At 42.5% G+C, this 21,578-nt stretch overlaps 2 protein-coding genes across 2 annotated transcripts in view; one reads left to right on the top strand and one right to left on the bottom strand.

Annotated features, from left to right (window-relative positions):
• Positions 1-3,169: 3,169 nt before the first annotated feature.
• On the bottom strand, positions 3,170-4,617 carry LOC142198554 (large ribosomal subunit protein eL24-like). The gene is made up of 2 exons (XM_075269586.1): positions 4,025-4,617; positions 3,170-3,197 (listed from the first exon to the last, which is right to left on the bottom strand). The coding sequence occupies exons 1-2, from the start codon at positions 4,597-4,599 to the stop codon at positions 3,170-3,172; spliced, it is 603 nt and encodes a 200-aa protein (XP_075125687.1). The 5' UTR covers positions 4,600-4,617.
• A 4,535-nt stretch (positions 4,618-9,152) lies between these two features.
• The window catches only part of LOC142198552 (galactose-3-O-sulfotransferase 2-like), a 35,861-nt gene continuing 23,435 nt past the window's right edge, over positions 9,153-21,578 (top strand). Inside the window, exons 1-2 of the mRNA XM_075269585.1 lie at positions 9,153-9,216; positions 14,496-14,591. Of these exons, the coding sequence (XP_075125686.1) occupies positions 9,205-9,216; positions 14,496-14,591 (108 nt within the window). The 5' untranslated portion in view covers positions 9,153-9,204. The remainder of the gene's footprint in view (positions 9,217-14,495; positions 14,592-21,578) is intronic.

The following is a 21,578-nucleotide window of genomic DNA, read 5'->3' as shown; positions in this document are numbered from 1 at the left end:
ATATATATATATATATGTACATATATTACACACACCATTCACATTTAATATATAGAAGTATGAACATTCAATCACCATTACAGCCATGTCTACAATTCTATCATACTGTACATTACATGTCTATAGTGACCTAACACACAGACACGTCACACAATCCCCCTGGTGGACCCCAATCTATATACCGACCTTTAACACATAATGAAAAAGTAATATAATAATAAAATCTTTGTGATCTCAGTGGTTAGGCTCTGTTCACATTAGGTTTGAGGCATCAGTATGACATACACGTCTGTAAATACTACTGACATAACCCCCTGGTGGGGTCTCCAGTGCATGTAGCTGTATACCTCATAGGTGTATATATCACCCATAGGACACCATTGTATAAACACATATAGTAGAGTATACATGTCAGCTATATTCCTATATAGTGAGAATAAGCGTGCTGTCTATATACTGGCTACAGGGTCTCACTTTATAACTATATGGAATAGCAGAGCTGACTGCGCTATTCTGCCAGCCCTCCATAACAACCCAAACCTGACTGCGCAGAGCAAAATGAAGACAACTATATCACTGGCCATAGAGAATATTGGAGACATTAATGGAAATGTTTCTTATTGTCATAGAAATAATGGGGCAGAATAATGTACAGAGAGGCTCATGTGAACAGAGACTAATACTGGCCATGTAATAAGAGTCGCCCCATCCCCCGCCCCCTGCAGTTATCTATAATACATGTAATACATGATAAGCTCCCCAGTATTAGGCTTAGACCCCGTTGTCTGAGCACATTGAGCAGAGTCGAGCGTGTCACCGTCCATCTCCTCCATCGCTGAGCAGTAACTGACACCGGCGCCAGCAACGCTTGTACTCAAATTCACATCCAGCAATCCTATTGGTTGTAAGTGGCTGCAGTTACCATGGTGACAGATGCAGCTGAGGATTTAACCCCTTAACTGCCAACATTGTTTTAGTATTAAGGCATCTTCTATTTTCCTACAGACATTGCTGTATGAGGCTGGTGTATTGCAGGAAACACAAATATACATGCAACACAAGGCACAAAAATAAACGATAGCTTCAAAAGTGATCAAAGTATAACTATGTAAAAAAAAAAACAGAAGCATCTCAATATATATAAAAATATAACAATTTTTATTAAATATTACTCAAATGATAAACATTAAATACAAATACAAAAAACCAGGGGATAGTTGCTTCAAAGATACACTGGATGGTAGTGCTACTGTCACTGTCACTACCTGGACCATTTCCTAATTATTGGCAGAAAACAAATTGGAATCACAACACTTATTAAGTGTCCTGTCATTGAAAGCCGTCCATTGTTGCTGTGTTTTGCAATCATGTTGTAAAAGAGAAACCTGGACTGTCACGTGCTAGAACTGTATTGTCCAGGTTCTGTTTGGGATCCAACAACAGTCAAGTTTAAGTATGGAGATCTTGTGGCGAGTGTTTCAATCCCGCATTTGCTGTTGAGCAACAACTGCCCCAACCGCTAGAATGATGACCTGGGAAGCCATCACAAATGACAGTTGGTCCCCCCCCCCCCCAAGAAAGACAAGGGACACTTTTGTAGCTACTTTTGGGTAGTGTACATCTTGATGATTGATAGCTAGACATGCCTTTACAATGCACTTGAAGACATTTTGCCCAGTTGAAAGATTTTGAACAGGGGCATACTGGTGCATACTGGGCAACTTACTTGGGTACAATTGTTCGATTGAGTTGAGGTCTGGGGACTTTGGGGGCCAATACAGCACCTTCATTGTCACTGAACCATTTCTTCATTAATCTCAACATATGCTTCGAGTCATTGTCCTGCTTGAACACTATGCCACTCTTTTCATACCCATAGCACTCGAGTGTACTAACTTGTCATGTAGGATACCCACATATAGCTCAGCATTGAGACCACCAGTGAGATTAGTCAAGTATCCAATGCTTTTGGCTGTGAAACAACCCAATATCCTCAGGTTTCCTCCGCCAAACTTGACAGTTCCTTCAATCCCTCGATCCATTAGCCCCTTTTCCCTTGTTTCTTCCAGACCCATTTCCACTCAACAGAGCCAAGTCTATTGACTTTCATCACGCTCCAAATCACAAATTATCAATCTTCTGCCGTCCACTTTTTTACCGTTTTGCAAACTTAAGCTGACACTTCTTATAACAATATTGAAGTTGAGGCTTCTTCCCCTTTTTTTCCAGCCACCATTCCAGACTTGTGTAATGCGCATCGTACTTTGCCTGCATCAATGTCTGTGATCTCACTATTACAAAACATATTAGCCACCTCCTCTGCCATGTTTTTGGCACCAGAACTGATAGATCTTGTGATGAGCCTACTTGTTGACTCTGATATTTTGCCTGGGCATCCACCTCTGGCCTTTCAATGGATGGATGGACTTCGTTTCGTATTCTTCCAAGTGTCATGGCACTCACATGATACAGTTTGGAAAAAAATTTTGGCTGAGAGACTGCTATCGATGAGCTGGATGATGCTGTCTATCTTTTCTTCTTCATTGCTGATTCTCGATTTGAACCAGCCGAGACATGCTTGAATCTGATCGAGAGCATGCCCAGAAGGTTTCAGGCAGTGTTGAAAACCAAAAGTGAATGTATACAATACTAACAAAATAATAAAAATTTGTATTTTTGTTTTGTTTTGTTTTACGTGCAAAGCAGTAACAAAGCAGTTACATGACAAGGATCTGCATAACTAATCATATGCTAAATACTTGATAGTAGTCAAATTTATGTATGAAACAGCCAAGAGGCTTTGTAAACCATTGATTTCAATGTGTAGTGCGCGTAAGCCGGCACCCATTGAAGTCAATGAGATCTGTTTTGAAGCGCCTCACTCTGACACGTGTTTATGTGTCTAAATGAGCGGCCCGTTACTCTGTGAGAACGGAGCCTTACATTTATTTCCAATAATTTTTATTGACAAGTATTTCAAAATTTTCCATACAATAGACAAAGTGCTTTGAAAAAGATTACATAAATCAGAATCTGCCCTTACATTTGCTTGCTTGTGAAGGCTCCCAGGTCTGCCACAGTAAAATTCCTATTAGATCCTGCATTTGGCAGGACTCATGAGAAAACAAGCAGATTCACAAAAATGCAGTAGTAAAGAGTTTTATTGTATTTAGTCCCTTGGGAGGTTAAAACAAACACTAAAATTAAGTTTATAAAGTATTAAAGATATGAAAAGATGAAAGAATTAAAAATGTTACATATAAAAATAGATATTAAAAAATAAAAATTATACAAAATAGCCCAAATATTATAATATAGGGATATTACAAAAAAAATGCCTGAACCACTGTGTTTGGTTCCTTCATCTTCCCCAAAAATTGCAATGATATGACAGCCCCATAGAGCCCTGTTATCAACATCACCCAGTCTGTCTGGGATTACAAGAAGAGACAGAAGGATTTTGCAAGCCTACATCCACATATGGTCTGTGCTTAGTTCTCCAAGATGGTGAGAACAACCTCCCTGCCGAGTTCCTTCAAAAACTGTGTATAAGTGTACCTAGGGGAACTGATAGTGTTTGGAAGGTAAAGCGTGGTCACGCCAAATATTGAAAGTATTTTTGAAAATATTTTTACTTGATATTTACTTGGCATTTTTCCATACCTGCCTAAAGGTTTTGCACATTACTGTGCATTTTATAAGTGAAATATATACCACAAATACATGAATACTTTGAATACTTTTGCAGCGTTTGCATAACATGCAGTGCTGACATACTTCATAGACCTGTACAGAGATTAGCAACACTCACAGCAGTTGTTCTCTCCATTATGGGCTCACAAGAGATTGGGGGGTATTGAATAAAAGAATATAGATAGCAAGTGCAGATAGATTCTGTAAACCCATTGTATGGGTAGAGTAGACAATAAATCTAAAATGTATCATTGGTCTCTGCCTTCTGTATACAGGTGTGATGTCATATTCCACATTTACCATGGCTAGCAAGAACAATCGGTACACCCACCTTCCCCATCCATAACGGTACCCGTCCGGGATGCCCCCTCTCTCCCTTGATCTTTTTTTTTTTTTTTTTTTTTTTAACCGGTTTATTGATGACGTCCCATAGTAAAAATTAGCGTTTTTCACCAACACGGGTGCCTGCATCTTCACGGGCTTGACAATCTTTTGCTTGGGTGCAGCCTTTGTTGATGCCTTAGCAGGAACAGCCTTTTTCGTGGCCTGTTTTGCCTTTTTTGCCTCTTTGGCAGCCCTGATGGCCTGTTCCCTCTGGGCCTTTCGCACTTCAGGCTTATGGTTTCTCTTGGCCATAATTTCAGCCAGAGAGGCCCCGGTGATCGCCCTCTGGAACTTCACTGCACGGCAGGTACGCTTCTTCTGGATTTCTTCAGACTGGCCCTTCTTGTGCTTCCTCCTGTACAGAACGGTCCAGTTGATCTGACGTGGATTCCTCTTGGACAGAAAAGCAGATTTGCATTTTGCATTCAGGAACTGGAAGACCTTCCCTTCGGTCCTGGCATACCGTCGCCCATGTCCCGGATAGATCTTGTAGCCGCTGAAGCTGCACAGCTCGACCTTCATGGTGCCGGCAAAGATGGCGAAGAGTTCTCCCCTGATCTTTGCCTTGTGCATAGAGCCATTGGCGGCTAAGATCCGTCAAGATCCCGATGTCAAGGGTATACTGGTCCGGGACAAGGAATTCAAGGTATCTCTCTTTGCGGATGATGTCCTTCTTACCCTCTCTTCCCCCCACACCACTCTCCCTAATCTCATGCATTTACTTAATACCTTTAGCGACTTCTCAGGTTATAGGGTAAACCCCTCTAAGACTGAGGCCCTCCCTCTCAATATCCTGACGCCTGACCTCGCACTACTCCAGGCTGATTTTAATTTCCAGTGGCGTTCCTCCTCCATTCGCTACTTGGGGGTCCAAATTACCTCCTCCTATTCCACTCTCTACTCGGCAAACTACCCACACTTATTTCGTGACCTTAGATCCCTCCTCGATAAATGGCAAACCCTCACCATATCCCTGTTAGTTAGGATCACTGTGGTTAAGATGACCCTTCTCTCGAAACTTTTATATTATTTTGAGACCCTTCCCGTTGCGGTCCCACATGCTGATCTTCATGGTCTGCAGAAGGCTATCTTCCGTTTCATTTGGCAGGCTAGGTGTCACCGTATCCCCCGTTTGGTTGTACTGGCGGGCAGGGAGTGTGGAGGTCTGGCTGTTCCACCAAACCTGTTGCACTACTAATGCCTTCCCACCTGCTTTGTATCCTATTTTCGGCAGCTGCCCTGGCTTACACCAGTTGGATGGAGATTGAAAAGCTCTGGTTGGCTCCCATGCACCCCAACTCTTTTCTATGGGTGGTCTTTCCCCATACCCCCCTCTCCTTACTTATTGGGCCCCATACGTTTTACCTGCTCCATCTGAATTCAGCGCACTGTTGGCTTTCCAGCAGTATATAGAACTGCCTGTGCCCAAACCCATTAAAGGTCCTCTTTAAGTTACTTTGCCAAGCTGTAGACACCATGTTTGATCTGGTCTTGATAGCTGAATACCTAGATGAGTCTTTGGTGCTCCTCAAAGATGCCCTCTGTTGGACTTTTGATGATGTCCTGTCTTTTCCTCTTAATTCTAAAAGCAATGCCAGCAGACATGTTCTCTCAGTTGAGACTAAAGAGAGAATAAATGGACTGGCAGCTGTATATTTTACTTTAACAATTCAATTTGGGATAATGTGGAGAGGTTTGGGAGGGAACGTATGAAGAATGAAGTGGAGGAACTAAGAAAAAGGTGAGCACAGATTTTGGAGAACTGTCTGGATGACCAAATGGAATCAAATCAACTGAAAGATAAATCTATGATTCCACACAATTTTGGCGCAGCTAAAATTCTTGGATATATCATCCATTTTGTAAAAGAAAAAATATATATCCTTGTACCGTGTTAGCCAGTGGATATGAAATGAAAGAAATTTTTTGAGAGAAGTCCTCAGTAGTTGATACCTTTTTTAATGGCTAACTCAAAAAGTTTTTTGATGACATATCGAGCTTTCGGGACTACTATAAAGGTCCCTTCATCAGGATGGTATAACATAATTTCTGACATTCTCCTTGAGTTTTCTTCAATGTTGTTCCAATCTGTTTCAATCCCCATTTGGATTTTGCTCTTGACGCTGTACAAATGATGTATAAGATGGTTCCTCAGTCGCTCTGAAGTCCTGAGGGCCTGTATGTAGGTGAGACAGGACAGTCACTTAGGATGAGGATGAACTCACACAGACATACGATTAGAGAGCAAAGAATGGACCTCCCGGTGCCAAAACACTTCTGTAATCAAAATCATAATATGACCCAGGATATGAAGATCCTGGTACTAAGGGGGAATTTCAGAGACAGAAAAGATCGCCTCATATGGGAATTTAAACTTATGACGACCCTTTGCACTCTCCAACAAGGTTTAAACAGGGCCCAGGGTTTTATGGCCTTTTATAGCCACTAGACACCACGTCACTGATCAAAGAAGCCATAAACCCAGAGAACTTTCCTGCGAACTGATATATCCAGGAACTGATTAAAAGCTACAGGAAGCGACTAGAGGCTGTTATCTTTGCAAAAGGAGGATGTACTAAATATTAATGTCACTTTTCTGTTGAGGTGCCCATATTTTTGCACCGGTCAAATTTTGGTTTAATGCATATTGCGCATTTTCTGTTAGTACAATAAACCTCATTTCAATCCTGAAATATTACTGTGTCCATCAGTTATTAGATATATCAAACTGAAATGGCTATTGCAAATACCAAAATATTTAGAACTAAAAATGATTAAGATTAATAGGGGTGCCCAAACTTTTTCATAGGACTGTATGTGTTTTTTTTTAAAAAAACTGTTTATGTTCTGTTTTCCATCTATTCTGCATCTAACACTCCATTTCTCTGTATATATATGCCTACCTTCAGAAATTGTGTTATACCATCCTGATGAAGGGACCTTTATAGTAGTCCCGAAAGCTCGATATGTCATCAAAAAACTTTTTGAGTTAGCCATTAAAAAAGGTATCAACTACTGAGGACTTCTCTCAAAAAATTTCTTTCATTACAGGGGACATGTCATTTTGGCTGCACAGTTAACTGTTAGTTGTAAAAATGAAACCCGTAAGAAAGTCGCACAAATGCACTTTTTCTTCAAATCCACCCCATTCTGAATTTTTTTCCAGCTTCCCAGTATATTGTACAGAATAATTAATGGCGGCATCATGAAGAACAATTTGTCCTGGAAATATTAAGATCTCATATGGCTCTGAGAGAGGAAAAATAAGAGAGTTATGCGGTTTGAGAAGGAAGGGGGGGGGAGTCAAAAACGGAAAACGAAAATCGAAAAATGCCCGCAGCGGGAAGGGGTAAGAGGTCTCACGTAATACTATATTTCAGCTCTCAAATTACATTGTCTAATAATTCTGAATAATACTGTCTGTCTATTCTATTGTTTACTCTATCTATCTATCTATCTATCTATCTATCTATCTATCTATCTATCTATTCTACTAACCTCTTCCTGCCCAGCACTGTAATAGTATATTGCAGTAGTACTACAGAGCAGCAATGGTAATGGACGTGTGATGGCGCCAAGTGCTACTTGTATTATATAAGTGATACCTGGCTCTTACTGCAATAGTTAGAGATTCTGGCAGATTAACCATATAGATGCCACAATCAATATTGACCATGGCATCTAAGTAGTAAGAGATGAGGTTTTCTCTCTTTTCATGGGGTGCCAAGGGTTAGCAATAAGATAAGATAAGATAATCCTTTAATAGTCCCACCATGGGGAAATTCAGTGTGTTACAGTAGCATAGTTAATACAATTATAGTACAAGAAAAAAAAAACATACAAGCTCAGAATAGAAGATAAAAAAAATAGAAGTCATAACAAAGAAAAAGAAAAAAATTCAGGAACATTTAGTTCTCTGTGTGGAGTGATCTTCGCTTGGTCTGATGTAGATTATACAGCCTGATTGTGGTTAGGAGGAAGGACTTGCGATAGCGCTCCTTCTCACACTTGGGGTGAAGCAGTCGGTCACTGACAGTGCTGCCCAGTGCTGTCACAGTCTCATACATGGGATGGGAGTTATTCTCCAGCATGGAGCTCACCATGGACAGTATCCTCCTGTCACCCACCACCTGTACTGGGCCCAAGGGACTCCTACACTACCTCACAAACTGACCTCAGTATGTGAGACCAGAGTTATTACAACGGCTTCTAGGCTGACATGTTTGGTTGCCCTGTCAGAGTTGGGGCTTTATAAGTTAATGCTAGAAAATACAATATACCGCAATACAGAAAACTAGATGTTCAAGTACATTTATGGGACTGAAAATTTCTAAAGTTTTTTAGAATTCAATCCAAAAAAAATTTCTATTTTTTTTTGTCCAGGAATTGGAGTAAAACTGAGGAGTCTGGTGGAGTTGTAGAATAATAATAATAATAATAATAATAATAATAATAATAATCATACTCATCTGTCCCTGATGCTCTTTTGTTCACTGCTAGTGTCCATTCAGGCTCATGACAGGTCCTACGCCTCTCATGATCTCTGAGAATAAATCAGTAGCCTCAGCGTTTGCCGCAGAGGGACCAATGACGTCACAAACATCCTAAAGAATACACAATGCAAGAATTGATTTATTTTATGTTCACCTTGCCTTCCCAAAGAAATAAGTAAAACGTTATGAAAAAGTCACATGTACCCCACAATGGTACTAATAGAAACTGCAGCTCGCCCCACAAAAAACCCTCCTATAAAAATGTTTGATCCTCATACAAGCCCTATATAAAGATAAAGGTTCACAGTTACTCTGATAGCTGCCATTTCCCCTATGGCACGTACATATCTGATAGAGTACAGTTAGAGCACTAGACTAGGAGTACTGCCCCATATGCAGCTATTCACACCTTCTTTACATAGGTTACAGGAGGAGGGTTATTAGCCCAGGGGTGTGCACGAGCCAAAACTACTGCAGAGGAGTGGAAAATCCAGATCAAGCTGAGAAGTAAAATGCTGCCCAGAAATGTATGAAAGACTGTGCAGCGCTCCCTGGAGAATACATAGGATAATATAGATTCATTGCTGACTCTTGTGAATATCCTACTTATTTTAGTCATGAAACTCTTGCGGAGATGCCAGTGCTGGTAAGTACAGAAATTCAGGGGAACACGACATATTAGCATCTTGTGAATGAGTCTGTACAAGTTTGGGGTGAATATAGATAATATACCTGCATGTATTGTGTGCTTATACTATTTAGGGTTGGTGGACATTATACTTTATGACCTTACCCTATAAGAACGCTGAAATTCTACATGAAATTGAGGGAACAGATAAAAATCAAGGGTATTTTTGTGTTTTTCTATGACTTCCAGTCCAGCTAATCCCTAACAGGTAGAAAACTCAGTGTGTGAACTTGGTCATACAGAACAGAGTTTGGGCTATAGTAGCAATGACATTATACATAGTACTACACAACAAACAAGTCACTATACTGTATTACTTACAGAAGTTACAGTTATATTGTATCATTCACAACAGCAAGTTCATTGTTTTCAGGTCTTTGTATTGCATTTTTTAGATTTCAAACCAATTGTATTGCATTTATAGTCAAGCTTTAGGCTGACGCCCCACCTTGCAGAAACGCAGCTTTTTTGATGCAAATTTTGTTGTATTTTTTTGAGCCAAAGCCAGGAGTGGATTGAGTAGAAGGGAGAAGCATAGGAACTTCCTGGATATTCTCCATTACTTTTGTAGACATTCTTGTCTTTGGCTCAAAAAAAACGCAGCAAAATCTGCAACAAAAAATGCTACAAGCATCACTTTTCCCTCTGCATTTTTCATGCGGAAACAGACCGGACACCACATGGATCCCATTATAATCTAGGGGGTCCACAGGTTTCCTAAGGTATCCGCTTTTTTGTGCGGATTAGGTTTCCATTCGGGGGGTCTCCAAGCGGACTCCTGAACGGAAACCCATGCGCAAGGCCTTAAAGAAACTTCATAAACAGCAGTTCCATGATATCATGTCCTGACAAGGTTTCTTATTTTCACCTGTACTATTCATTTATTAAAAGATGTCTATGACTGTAGATACACTTTATGGCGTGTCATTCCCCCCTAAATCATGTACCTTTCCCATTTAGTCATACCATTTAATTGAGCAAGGGACAAAATATGTCTGAAGTACATAATAAATATGATACAGAGCATATGCTTCAGTTTTTTGGTGAAAATTTGGCCCTTTTTACTTATTGTCTGTAAATATGGGTGGCTCTTAAAGGGGTCATCCCACAATGATATGTGACTATCATCCCATTCAATATGTGTAGGTATACAGTCGTGGTCCCAGGAGCGTGAAGTTAGGGTCCCACCCCGTCTTGTAGACTGAATAGATGAACCTCACACTAGATTGTGTCAACAAATCACCATTTATTGTAAAGTTGAGTAAACGTTTTCAGTCAAAAGACCTTCCTCAGACTCTACATCAAGATGCAAAAACCACAGTGTTCTGTCGGTTTACTTTACAACACATTTCTTTATAGCACCGCTCCTTTCCCTAATCATGGCAGTTTTTACCCCTGCACGCATTTCTGTATTGTTGTCGCTCCGTACGAGCGCTCAGGCACATGCATGGAGTTGCGCATGCGCAGTATGGAACCTTTTCCGTACGGGCGCCATTGCGCCTGCGTGTAACGGACCAATCAGTATGGTCCGGCGTCATCTTTATCCCCGGCAGGACGCGGCACTCCCGCGCTTCCTTCTTTTGCCAGAGGCAGTTCATTAAACAGCGCTGCAGCTGATCCTTCCTAACATTAATTGGATCCTTTTGTGGGCCTGGTTGGCGATACTGGAGGTAAGGACCTCTGGGTAACGAGCATTCTCACCGGCATTGCTTTTTTGTCAAAGTTTTATATTTACGTGGCTATTATTACATCACTTGTAGGCTGACCGGAGCTACCTAGCAGATATAAACACTGATCGGCTTTGCCTATTTTTTGAGACTTATATCAGACAGACAACAGGTGATTACTTATGTTATTATACCTTGCATATACTGCTCGTATGCATTTGTACATATCAACATGTGGGATTATATATTTATGTATACAACCTCATACAGGTCATGGGGTTATATCTGATTTTGCCATTATTTTTCTATGCTAGCATTATGTTTCAATATACAATTTATATTGTCATCAATTTATTGCTCCTTGACCATTTTTCACATCTGAAACTCCAAGGGGCAGTGGCGTAACTACCGTCATAGCAGCAGAGGCAGCTGCCACAGGGCCCAGGACATTAGGGGCCCGGTGACAGCCGCTACCATTGCTATCATTATACTCAGGGGTCTTTTCGAACCCCCGAGTATAATGATTGGCGGCCCAGGAGAAGTAAGAAACATAAAAAACAGCACGATCCGGGTAGGCTTCAGCCTAGTCGTCTGACGTCTCATGACCCTGGCCTGCGTCCCGGGTCATGTGACGTATGATGTCATTGAAGATGGACTACTTCAGAGGACGACAGAGTAGGAGATGGGAAATAGGTGAGTAACAGAGTTTTTTTATGTTTTTATTCCCCCGGGTCTCTGATTATTATACTCTGGGGTCTGAAATAATTGTTTATGGGTGTCCACAGTGGCACATAATACTGTATGCAGGGGCCACTATGGGGTACAATACTGTGTTCAGGGGCCACTATGGGGGATAATACTGTGTGCAGGTGTCACTATGGGGTACAATACTGTGTGCAGGGGTCACTATGGGGGATAATACTGTGTGGAGGGGCCACTATGTCGGTCGGGGGGGGGGCATGTGAAACGTTTGCCACGGGCCCCGCCATTCCTAGTTACGCCACTGCCACAAGGAGGGATACCTGCTGTGACACCCTGCCTTACCAGATGCATGGCTTTATTCTGCATTTATTTTGTAAATATTGTACATTTATACATTTATCACCTGCGTGTGAATGATTTGCTAACACTGTGGTGTTTGCATCTTGATGTAGAGTCTGAGGAAGGTCTTCTGATCGCAAACGTTTACTCAACTTTACAATAACTGGTGATCTGTTGACACAATCCAGTGTGAAGTTCATCTATTCTATCATCCCATTCAAACATCCTGTTCTTGTGATCGGTCCCAGCTGTCAGACACCTCTTGGCTATTCCTGGGGATAAATGATAATTTATTATCGTGGGAAACCCCTTTTACCTTTTTGTATAACAGTCCTATTTAGATGCTATGAAGGTGTTAGACTCTTTCTGAAAATAGTCGCTATGAGAAATAAAAACGTTTTTTCTTTTAGACGGTTTTATTAAATTCCCTTGGAGCTTTGAAGTTTTTCTTACCAGTTCAGGATCATGACTTTGACTTTGATAATAAAAAGAACAAGATAACTGTATCCATTATTATTGGTCTGTAGAAGAAGTTCTCTATCTAAGATTAATATTTAAGAGGAGAGATTAGCTGGTTCTTTTTGGCAAGATGGCGCGGCTTTTTACAGAGGTCATTCTAAATGTACATGAGTGCTGAAGCATGGCGCGGGAACAAGGCAGAACACTTAAGAACGGCACAGTTACATGGAGATCATTTGTAACAATGGAAAAATGTTATCAGAATATTCATTCTTATCACAAGAGATTATTATTAGAGGGAAAAAAAAAGAACACTTGAAATCCTGAACAGTTTTCTGTCCGGTCGGATGATTGGGTTTTGATAAATTATCAATCAGGTTAATAAATGAGGGTATCAAATGGCAGATTTGGGGGTGGGTAGAAGGTGCTTTTACATTGTTTTATGTTTAAAGGCTATAAATTTAGTGAAGTTAACCCAAACTTAGTATTTTCTGGGGATCCCTAAGATAGAAGTATGACAGATCAACAGGATAATTTAAGGCCCACGAGGCAGAAAAGCAGCTTTTTGGGTTCCAAGTTTTGCTGCTGTTTTTTGAGCCAAAGCCAAAAATGGCTACAAAAGGAATGGAGAATATATAGGAAGCTTCTTATACGTCTACCTTCTGCTCAAACACTGCTATCATTTTACTTCAGGGTCTTTTCAGACCTCAGAGTATAATGATCGGAGACCCAGGGGAGGTGAGGGAATATAAAAAACACTTACATCTCCTGCACTCTGGCAATCTTCCGACCTCTTTGATGACGTCCCAGACATCACATGGGCCAGGCCGGTGTCATTATGCATTGTGACGCCGGGCTGGCTCACATGACATCTAGTAGTGAGGAGTGCACTAGAGCCCAGGAGAGGTAAGTAACAGTGTTTTTTTTTATGTTTGTATCTTCCCCTGAGTCTCCAATCATTATACTCTGGGATCTGAAAAGACACGTGTGTGCGTGCAGTGGCCACAGTGACATTATAATGTGTGGGGTCGCTATGAGAAATTATACTGTTTGCAGGCCATTTATGGGCATTATAGTGTATGTAAATGGAGTATTATACTGTGTGGGGGCCAGAAAAGGGGGCACTATACTGTGAAGGGTGGTGCCTAAGTCAAAAGTTTGCTGGGGGATCCAATTTTTGCTAATTATGCCACTGCTTGGGACTTTTGTCTCCTATTTCCCCTCTGCTGCAGAGGTCTCTACACACTTTATCTAAGCCTGAGACAGCCCGAAACCTTGCATTTCTGCAACTACTCAATATATTAATGGCTGCATACATATAATTTAACAATTGGATATAGACACATGGAATTCAGTAATGATGCACAATAAACAGATTAGTATGGTGGCTCAATGAAATAGAGATTTGAGTCTGTCGACAATTCCTATCAGGAGAAGGCTGAATAGTAATTCCTGATAACTCAGCTGTGCTGAGAAAAGGAAATGTCTCTCTGTATTGCTGTCTCTCTGTATTGCTGTCTCTCTATTTAAGGAACTTTTTCTCCCCCTCTCCCTCCATAATGTTTTATTGTACAGATTTTTAAATAGAGTGTTCATGCAAATTAGTGAAGTGAAGCAACAGACACTCTTAAATTAAGTATATTACAAAGCTTGTTATCCTTCAATGTCCTTTTTAAAAGGTACAATTAACCATTGTGATATCACCATTCAAAAAACAGCCATGTAATGTGACAATGCCCCATTGTGATGTCACAAATCCCCACTGTGATTTCAAAATTAAGTCACAATTCACCATTCTCAAATCACAATGCCCCATTGTAATGTTACAGGTAGCAATTGTGATTTAGTAAAATGTGCCTTTGTGATATTGCAATGCCCCTTTGTGGACAGCCAATTTAGTGTTTTGGGCAACAGTATATTTAATGCGTAGTGTCAAGTTAGACATTGCACTTATGGGTTAAACTTTAGTGTGTGTGTAACAGGAGCTTGACACTGATCCCCAATGACCATTGGGTAGCTGACCAACCATCCCCACTATGGAACTCCATTAATTTTCTTTCTAATCTGCAGGAGAATCGGACACCTAAGGCACTTATGTATCGTACTTACAGTCACTGGAATGATTTCCATCATAATTTTGTTTCAGAATCCGTGCAGACCCAAAGGGTGAGTAATTTAAGCTGAAAGATTTGGGATAGTAGAAGTCGAAGTGGAATTCTGGTCATAAGTTACCCACTTGTGGAGGACCCAGACAGAAGACCAGAAATGCACTTACTTATGATGCACCATTAAGGTTTGAAATAATCCTATTGTTTAATAACATGTTTAATAACACTAGATCATACTAGTATTAAAACACCATGACATGGAAAGATGAGAATTCACTTGGATCCACTCATAAAACAATATAGAAGATGTACATTTGCCAACATCATTTCTAGAGTTTGCAACATTAAAGTCACAACAAGTTAGCCCCTTATTCACAGGATTGGTGGGGGCTCAATTGCCGGGACCTCCACTGATCACATGAACTCTTGTGCCATGTATTCAAATTTGAAAGGAGTGGCAGGTTGAAAATAGGAGCCACCATTCTATTCATTTCAATGGGAACCATCAGAAATAGCCTAGCCCTGGAGCAGTAGGACGGACCTTATCTTTTAGAAAGATACCCCCTAGTCCCTTATGTCACAGTATTTGCAGTCAGCCTTGACAAAAGGGTAGCCAAAAAGAAAGTGATGTTAACTACTAAGCCTTCCATTGTCTTCCCCACTACTGCTTTTATTCACTAGCAGATTTACTAATACAGTAATAATCTGCAGAAGAGGCGCCATATCTATCACAGTGATGCAGAATATGTATAAGATGTATACACAAAAAACTAGGGCAAAAAGGGGCAGAACTATATGAATATTTCTACTGTGCTGTCAGGCAAACTGCCAAAAATATCTAAAAAATTGTGAAAAAATGTTGTACTTTATTAAATTTAACACATTAAAAATACAATAATAAATGTACAGGGGATAGTACAAACCATAATACATGGAGGTTAAGTTGTAATACTGCATCAAAGGCTGTAGGTGTAACTCTTGTTACATATATCAGATGTTATGGTATATCTGTGCGTCTGAACAGCACTTCATTAGTTTAAACGTGGTTTACATAGAGTATATACACATAAATAGAATTAAGGTCGTGCAGGGTTACATTTACCTATAAGTAGAGCTCCATGTACATGAACGCGCCCCGACGTGCGTTTCGCCACTGCCGTGGCTTCGTCAGGGGGAAAAAAAGATGATCATCTTTTTTCCCCCTGATGAAGCCACGGTAGTGGCGAAACGCACGTCGGGGCACGTTCATGGCCAAAAGTTTTGAGAATGACACAAATATTATATTTTCACATGATCTGCTGCCCTCTGGTTTTTATGTGTGTTTGTCAGATGTTTTTATCACATACAGAAATAGAATTGCAATCATATTATGAGTAACAAAAGCTTATACTGACAGTTAGAATGAGTTAATGCAGCGTTGCAATATTTGCAGTGTTGACCCTTCTTCTTCAGGACCTTTGCAATTCTCCCTGTCATGCTCTCAATCAACTTCTGGACCAAATCCTGACTGATAGCAGTCCATTCTTGCACAATCAATGCTTGCATTTTGTCAGAATTTGTAGGTTTTTGTTTGTCCACCCGTCTCTTGATGATTGACCACAAGTTCTCAATGGGATTAAGATCTGGGGAGTTTCCAGGCCATGGACCCAAAATCTCTATGTTTTGTTCCCTGAGCCATTTAGTTATCACCTTTGCTTTATGGCAAGGTGCTCCATCATGCTGGAAAAGGCATTGTTGATTGCCAAACTGCTCTTGGATGGTTGGGAGAAGTTGATCTTGGAGGACATTCTGGCACCATTCTTTATTCATGGCTGTGTTTTTAGGCAAGACTGTGAGAGAGCCGATTCCCTTGGCTGAGGAGCAACCCCACAAATGAATGGTTTCAGGATGCTTTACAGTTGGCATGAGACAAGACTGGTGGTAGCGCTCACCTCGTCTTCTCCGAATAAGCTGTTTTCCAGATGTCCCAAACAATCGGAAAGTGGATTCATCAGAGAAAATGACTTTACCCCAGTCCTCAGCAGTCCACTCCCTGTACCTTTTGCAGAATATCAGTCTGTCCCTGATGTTTTTTCTGGAGAGAAGTGGCTTCTTTGCTGCCCTCCTTGAGACCAGGCCTTGTTCCAAGAGTCTCCGCCTCACAATGTGTGCAGATGCACTCACACCTGCCTGCTGCCATTCCTGAGCAAGCTCTGCACTGCTGGTAGCCCGATCCCACAGCTGAAACACTTTTAAGAGACGGTCCTGGCGCTTACTGGTCTTTCTTGGGCACCCTGGAGCCTTTTTGCCAACAATGGAACCTCTCTCCTTGAAGTTCTTGATGATGCGATAGATTGTTGACTGAGGTGCAATCTTTCTAGCTGCGATACTTTTCCCTGTTAGGCCATTTTTGTGCAGTGCAATGATGACTGCACGTGGTTCTTTAGAGATAACCATGGTTAGCAGAAGAGAAACAATGATGCCAAGCAACAGCCTCCTTTTAAAGTGTCCAGTGGTGTCATTCTTACTTAATCATGACAGATTGATCTCCAGCCCTATCCTCATCAACACCCACACTTGTGTTAATGGAGCAATCACTGAAATGATGTTAGCTGGTCCTTTTAAGGCAGGGCTGCAATGATGTTGAAATGTGTTTTGGGGAATAAAGTTCATTTTCTAGGCAAATATTGACTTTGCAAGTAATTCCTGTTAAGTTGATCACTCTTTATAACATTCTGGAGTATATGCAAATTGTCATTAGAAAAACTGAAGCAGTAGACTTTGTAAAAATTAATATTTGTATCATTCTCAAAACTTTTGGCCATGACTGTATTATCCCCTGTACATTTATTATTGTATTTTTAATGTGTTAAATTTAATAAAGTACAACATTTTTTCACAATTTTTGAGATGTTTTTGGCAGTTCGCCTGATTCAGGCACAGTAGAAATATGTATAAGATGTGGTAGAAGCTGTGCTTGGGTTTCCGAAAAACAGAAAACCAATTGGCTTAAAAAGCAGTTACCTGTGGAGACTATAATTCAGTTGGCCGAGTTTCCGCCCCAAAAATGCAGTCTTTTCTCTCTGCAATTTTCAAGTGGAATGGTGCTTGGATCCGCGATCGGAACGCAAGTGCTGGTGTGAACCCAGGCTTACTGACTTACTATTATTTTGCACTAGAAAACTGGTGTATGCTATTAATAATTCTTGCACATATTTTAACTCAAAGAACTCCACACCTATATTGGGGGGGGGGGGGGTTGGGTTTTTTGACTCATGTGTGTACCCTTTACTGCTTACTAGAGATGAGCGAACAGTGTTCTATCGAACTCATGTTCGATCAGATATTAGGCTGTTCGGCATGTTCGAATCGAATCGAACACCGCGTGGTAAAGTGCGCCATTACTCGATTCCCCTCCCACCTTCCCTGGCGCCTTTTTTGCTCCAATAACAGCGCAGGGTAGGTGGGACAGGAACTACAACACCGGTGACGTTGAAAAAAGTAAATTGGCTGCCGAAAACATGTGACCTCTAATTTAAAAGAACATCGCCGCCCGGGTTCGCGTCATTCTGAGCTTGCAATTCACCGAGAACGGAGGTTTCCGTCCAGTTAGCTAGGGCTTAGATTCTGGGTAGGCAGGGACAGGCTAGGATAGGAAGGAGAAGACAACCAACAGCTCTTGAAAGAGCTAAATTCCAGGGAGAAGCTTGTCAGTGTAACGTGGCACTGACGGGCTCAATCGCCGCAACCCAGCTTTCCTCGGATCCTGAATGGAATACACTGACAGTGTATTCCTGTATACCCTATATATACACCCCCGATCCCCGTTCCAAAGGTGTGCCCCCCCACCTTCACCCCAGAAATACCCTGCAAGTCCCCTAGCAATAGAATTGGGGCTATATACACTCACTATTTTTGCTACTGCCATATAGTGCCATTGTCTGACTGGGAATTCCAAGAATATATTGGGGTTACAAATACCTTCAAGTCCTGCCACTGACATATAGTGCCAGTTTCTGACTGGGAATTCAAAGAATATATTGGGGTTACAAATACCCTCATTTCTTGCTACTGCCATATAGTGCCATTGTCTGACTGGGAATTCCAAGAATATATTGGGGTTACAAATACCCTCATTTCTTGCTACTGCCATATAGTGCCATTGTCTGACTGGGAATTCCAAGAATATATTGGGGTTACAAATACCTTCAAGTCCTGCCACTGCCATATAGTGCCAGTTTCTGACTGGGAATTCAAAGAATATATTGGGGTTACAAATACCTTCAAGTCCTGCCACTGCCATATAGTGCCAGTTTCTGACTGGGAATTCAAAGAATATATTGGGGTTACAAATACCTTCAAGTCCTGCCACTGCCATATAGTGCCAGTTTCTGACTGGGAATTCCAAGAATATATTGGGGTTACAAATACCTTCAAGTCCTGCCACTGACATATAGTGCCATTGTCTGACTGGTAATTCAAAGAATATATTGGGGTTACAAATACCCTCATTTCTTGCTACTGCCATATAGTGCCATTGTCTGACTGGGAATTCAAAGAATATATTGGGGTTACAAATACCTTCAAGTCCTGCCACTGACATATAGTGCCAGTTTCTGACTGGGAATTCAAAGAATATATTGGGGTTACAAATACCTTCAAGTCCTGCCACTGCCATATAGTGCCAGTTTCTGACTGGGAATTCAAAGAATATATTGGGGTTACAAATACCCTCATTTCTTGCTACTCCCATATAGTGCCATTGTCTGACTGGGAATTCCAAGAATATATTGGGGTTACAAATACCTTCAAGTCCTGCCACTGACATATAGTGCCATTGTCTGACTGGGAATTCCAAGAATATATTGGGGTTACAAATACCCTCATTTCTTGCTACTGCCATATAGTGCCATTGTCTGACTGGGAATTCCAAGAATATATTGGGGTTACAAATACCCTCATTTCTTGCTACTGCCATATAGTGCCAGTTTCTGACTGGGAATTCAAAATGCGCAAGGCTCCCTGAAAGGTTCTGGGGAGCAAGGTAGCAGTGAAGCCACAGGGCGTCCCGTGCCTACTCCTGTGGGGCAGCAAGCATTGCGCCACTCCACAGTGCCAGGGTTGCTTGCCACATTAACTAAACTGCAGGGTACAAACCTTAGTAGGCCCGAGAACCAGGAACAGGTCTTGCAATGGCTGTCGGATAATGCTTACAGCACATTGTCCAGCAGCCAGTCAGGCTCTGCCTCCTCTCCTCCTATTACCCAACAGTCTTGTCCTCCTTCCTCCCAAAATTCCCAAGCTTCACAGAACAATAACCCCAACTGTCCCTGCTCCCCAGAGCTGTTCTCCGCTCCTTTCATTGTCCCTCAACCTGCCCCTCCATGTCGCGATTCCACGAACCTAACAGAGGAGCATCTGTGTCCAGATGCTCAAACACTAGAGTCTCCTCCATCTCCGTTTGATTTGGTGGTGGATGACCAGCAACCCACCCTCATCGACGACGATGTGACGCAGTTGCCATCAGGGCAACCAGTTGACCTGCGCATTGTGCGGGAGGAGGAGATGAGACAGGAGTTGGAAGAGGAAGTGGTGGATGATGAGGACACTGACCCGACCTGGACAGGGGGGATGTCAAGCGGGGAAAGTAGTGTGGATGTTGAGGCAGGTGCAGCACCAAAAAGGGTAGCTAGAGGCAGAGGCAGAGGTCAGCAGCTTAGGCGAAGCCAGGCCACACCCGGAATCTCCCAAGATGTTCCAGTTCGTACCCAGCCCCGAAAAACTCCCACCTCGAGGGCACGTTTCTCGAAGGTGTGGAGTTTTTTCAAGGAATGCGCCAAGCACAGATATAGTGTTGTCTGCACAATTTGCCTCTCGAAATTGATTAGGGGCTCTGAGAAGAGCAACCTGTCCACCACTTCAATGCGCCGTCATTTGGAATCCAAGCACTGGAATCAGTGGCAGGCAGCAACAGCAGGACAAAGGCCGCCTGCCGTTCACGCCACTGCCTCTGCCTCTGCCACTGCCACTGCCACTGCCACTGCTCACTGTGCTGGCGATGCACTCCAGAGGACGAGCCAGGACACCACTTCATCTGCCTCCGCCACTTTGTTGACTTCTTCCTCATCCTCCCCTGTTCCTGTCTTATCTCCTTCTCCTGCACCATCAAAGGAACCATCAGGCGCTTCTTTACAACAACCCACCATCTCTCAGACATTGGAGCGGCGGCAGAAATACACCGCTAACCACCCACACGCGCAAGCCTTGAACGCCAACATCGCTAAACTGCTGGCCCAGGAGATGTTGGCGTTCCGGCTTGTTGAAACTCCCGCCTTCCTGGACCTGATGGCAACTGCGGCACCTCGCTATGCCGTCCCTAGCTGTCACTACTTCTCCCGGTGTGCCGTCCCCGCCTTGCACCAGCACGTGTCACTCAACATCAGGCGGGCCCTTAGTTCCGCGCTTTGCACAAAGGTCCACTTGACCACCGACGCGTGGACAAGTGCATGCGGACAGGGACGCTACATTTCACTGACGGCACACTGGGTGAATGTAGTTGAGGCTGGGACAGCTTCCCAAACTGGCCCGGTGTACCTCGTCTCCCCGCCTAACATTCCTGGCAGGGACACGAGAAGAACACCCCCCTCCTCCTCCTCCTCCTCCTCCTCCTCCTTCGCCGCCACCGCCTCCTCCTCCGCCACCGCCTCCTCCTCCGCTGTTAGATTGACCCCAGCTACGAGTTGGAAACGTTGCAGCACTGGCGTTGGTAGACGTCAGCAGGCCGTGCTGAAGCTGATCAGCTTGGGGGACAGACAGCACACTGCCTCCGAGGTGAGGGATGCCCTCCTCGATGAGACGGCAATATGGTTTGAGCCGCTGCACCTGGGCCCAGGCATGGTCGTTTGTGATAACGGCCGGAACCTGGTAGCAGCTCTGGAGCTTGCCGGACTCCAACATGTTCCATGCCTGGCCCACGTCTTCAACCTAGTGGTGCAACGTTTCCTAAAGAGCTACCCCAATGTTCCAGAGCTACTGGTGAAAGTGCGGCGCATGTGCGCCCACTTTC

Source organism: Leptodactylus fuscus, chromosome 3, assembly GCF_031893055.1.
Source record: "Leptodactylus fuscus isolate aLepFus1 chromosome 3, aLepFus1.hap2, whole genome shotgun sequence".
In the NCBI taxonomy this organism is placed as follows: Eukaryota; Metazoa; Chordata; class Amphibia; order Anura; family Leptodactylidae; genus Leptodactylus; species Leptodactylus fuscus.
The sequence above is the reverse complement of the archived record's forward strand: the minus strand, read 5'-3'. Positions and strand labels throughout refer to the sequence as shown.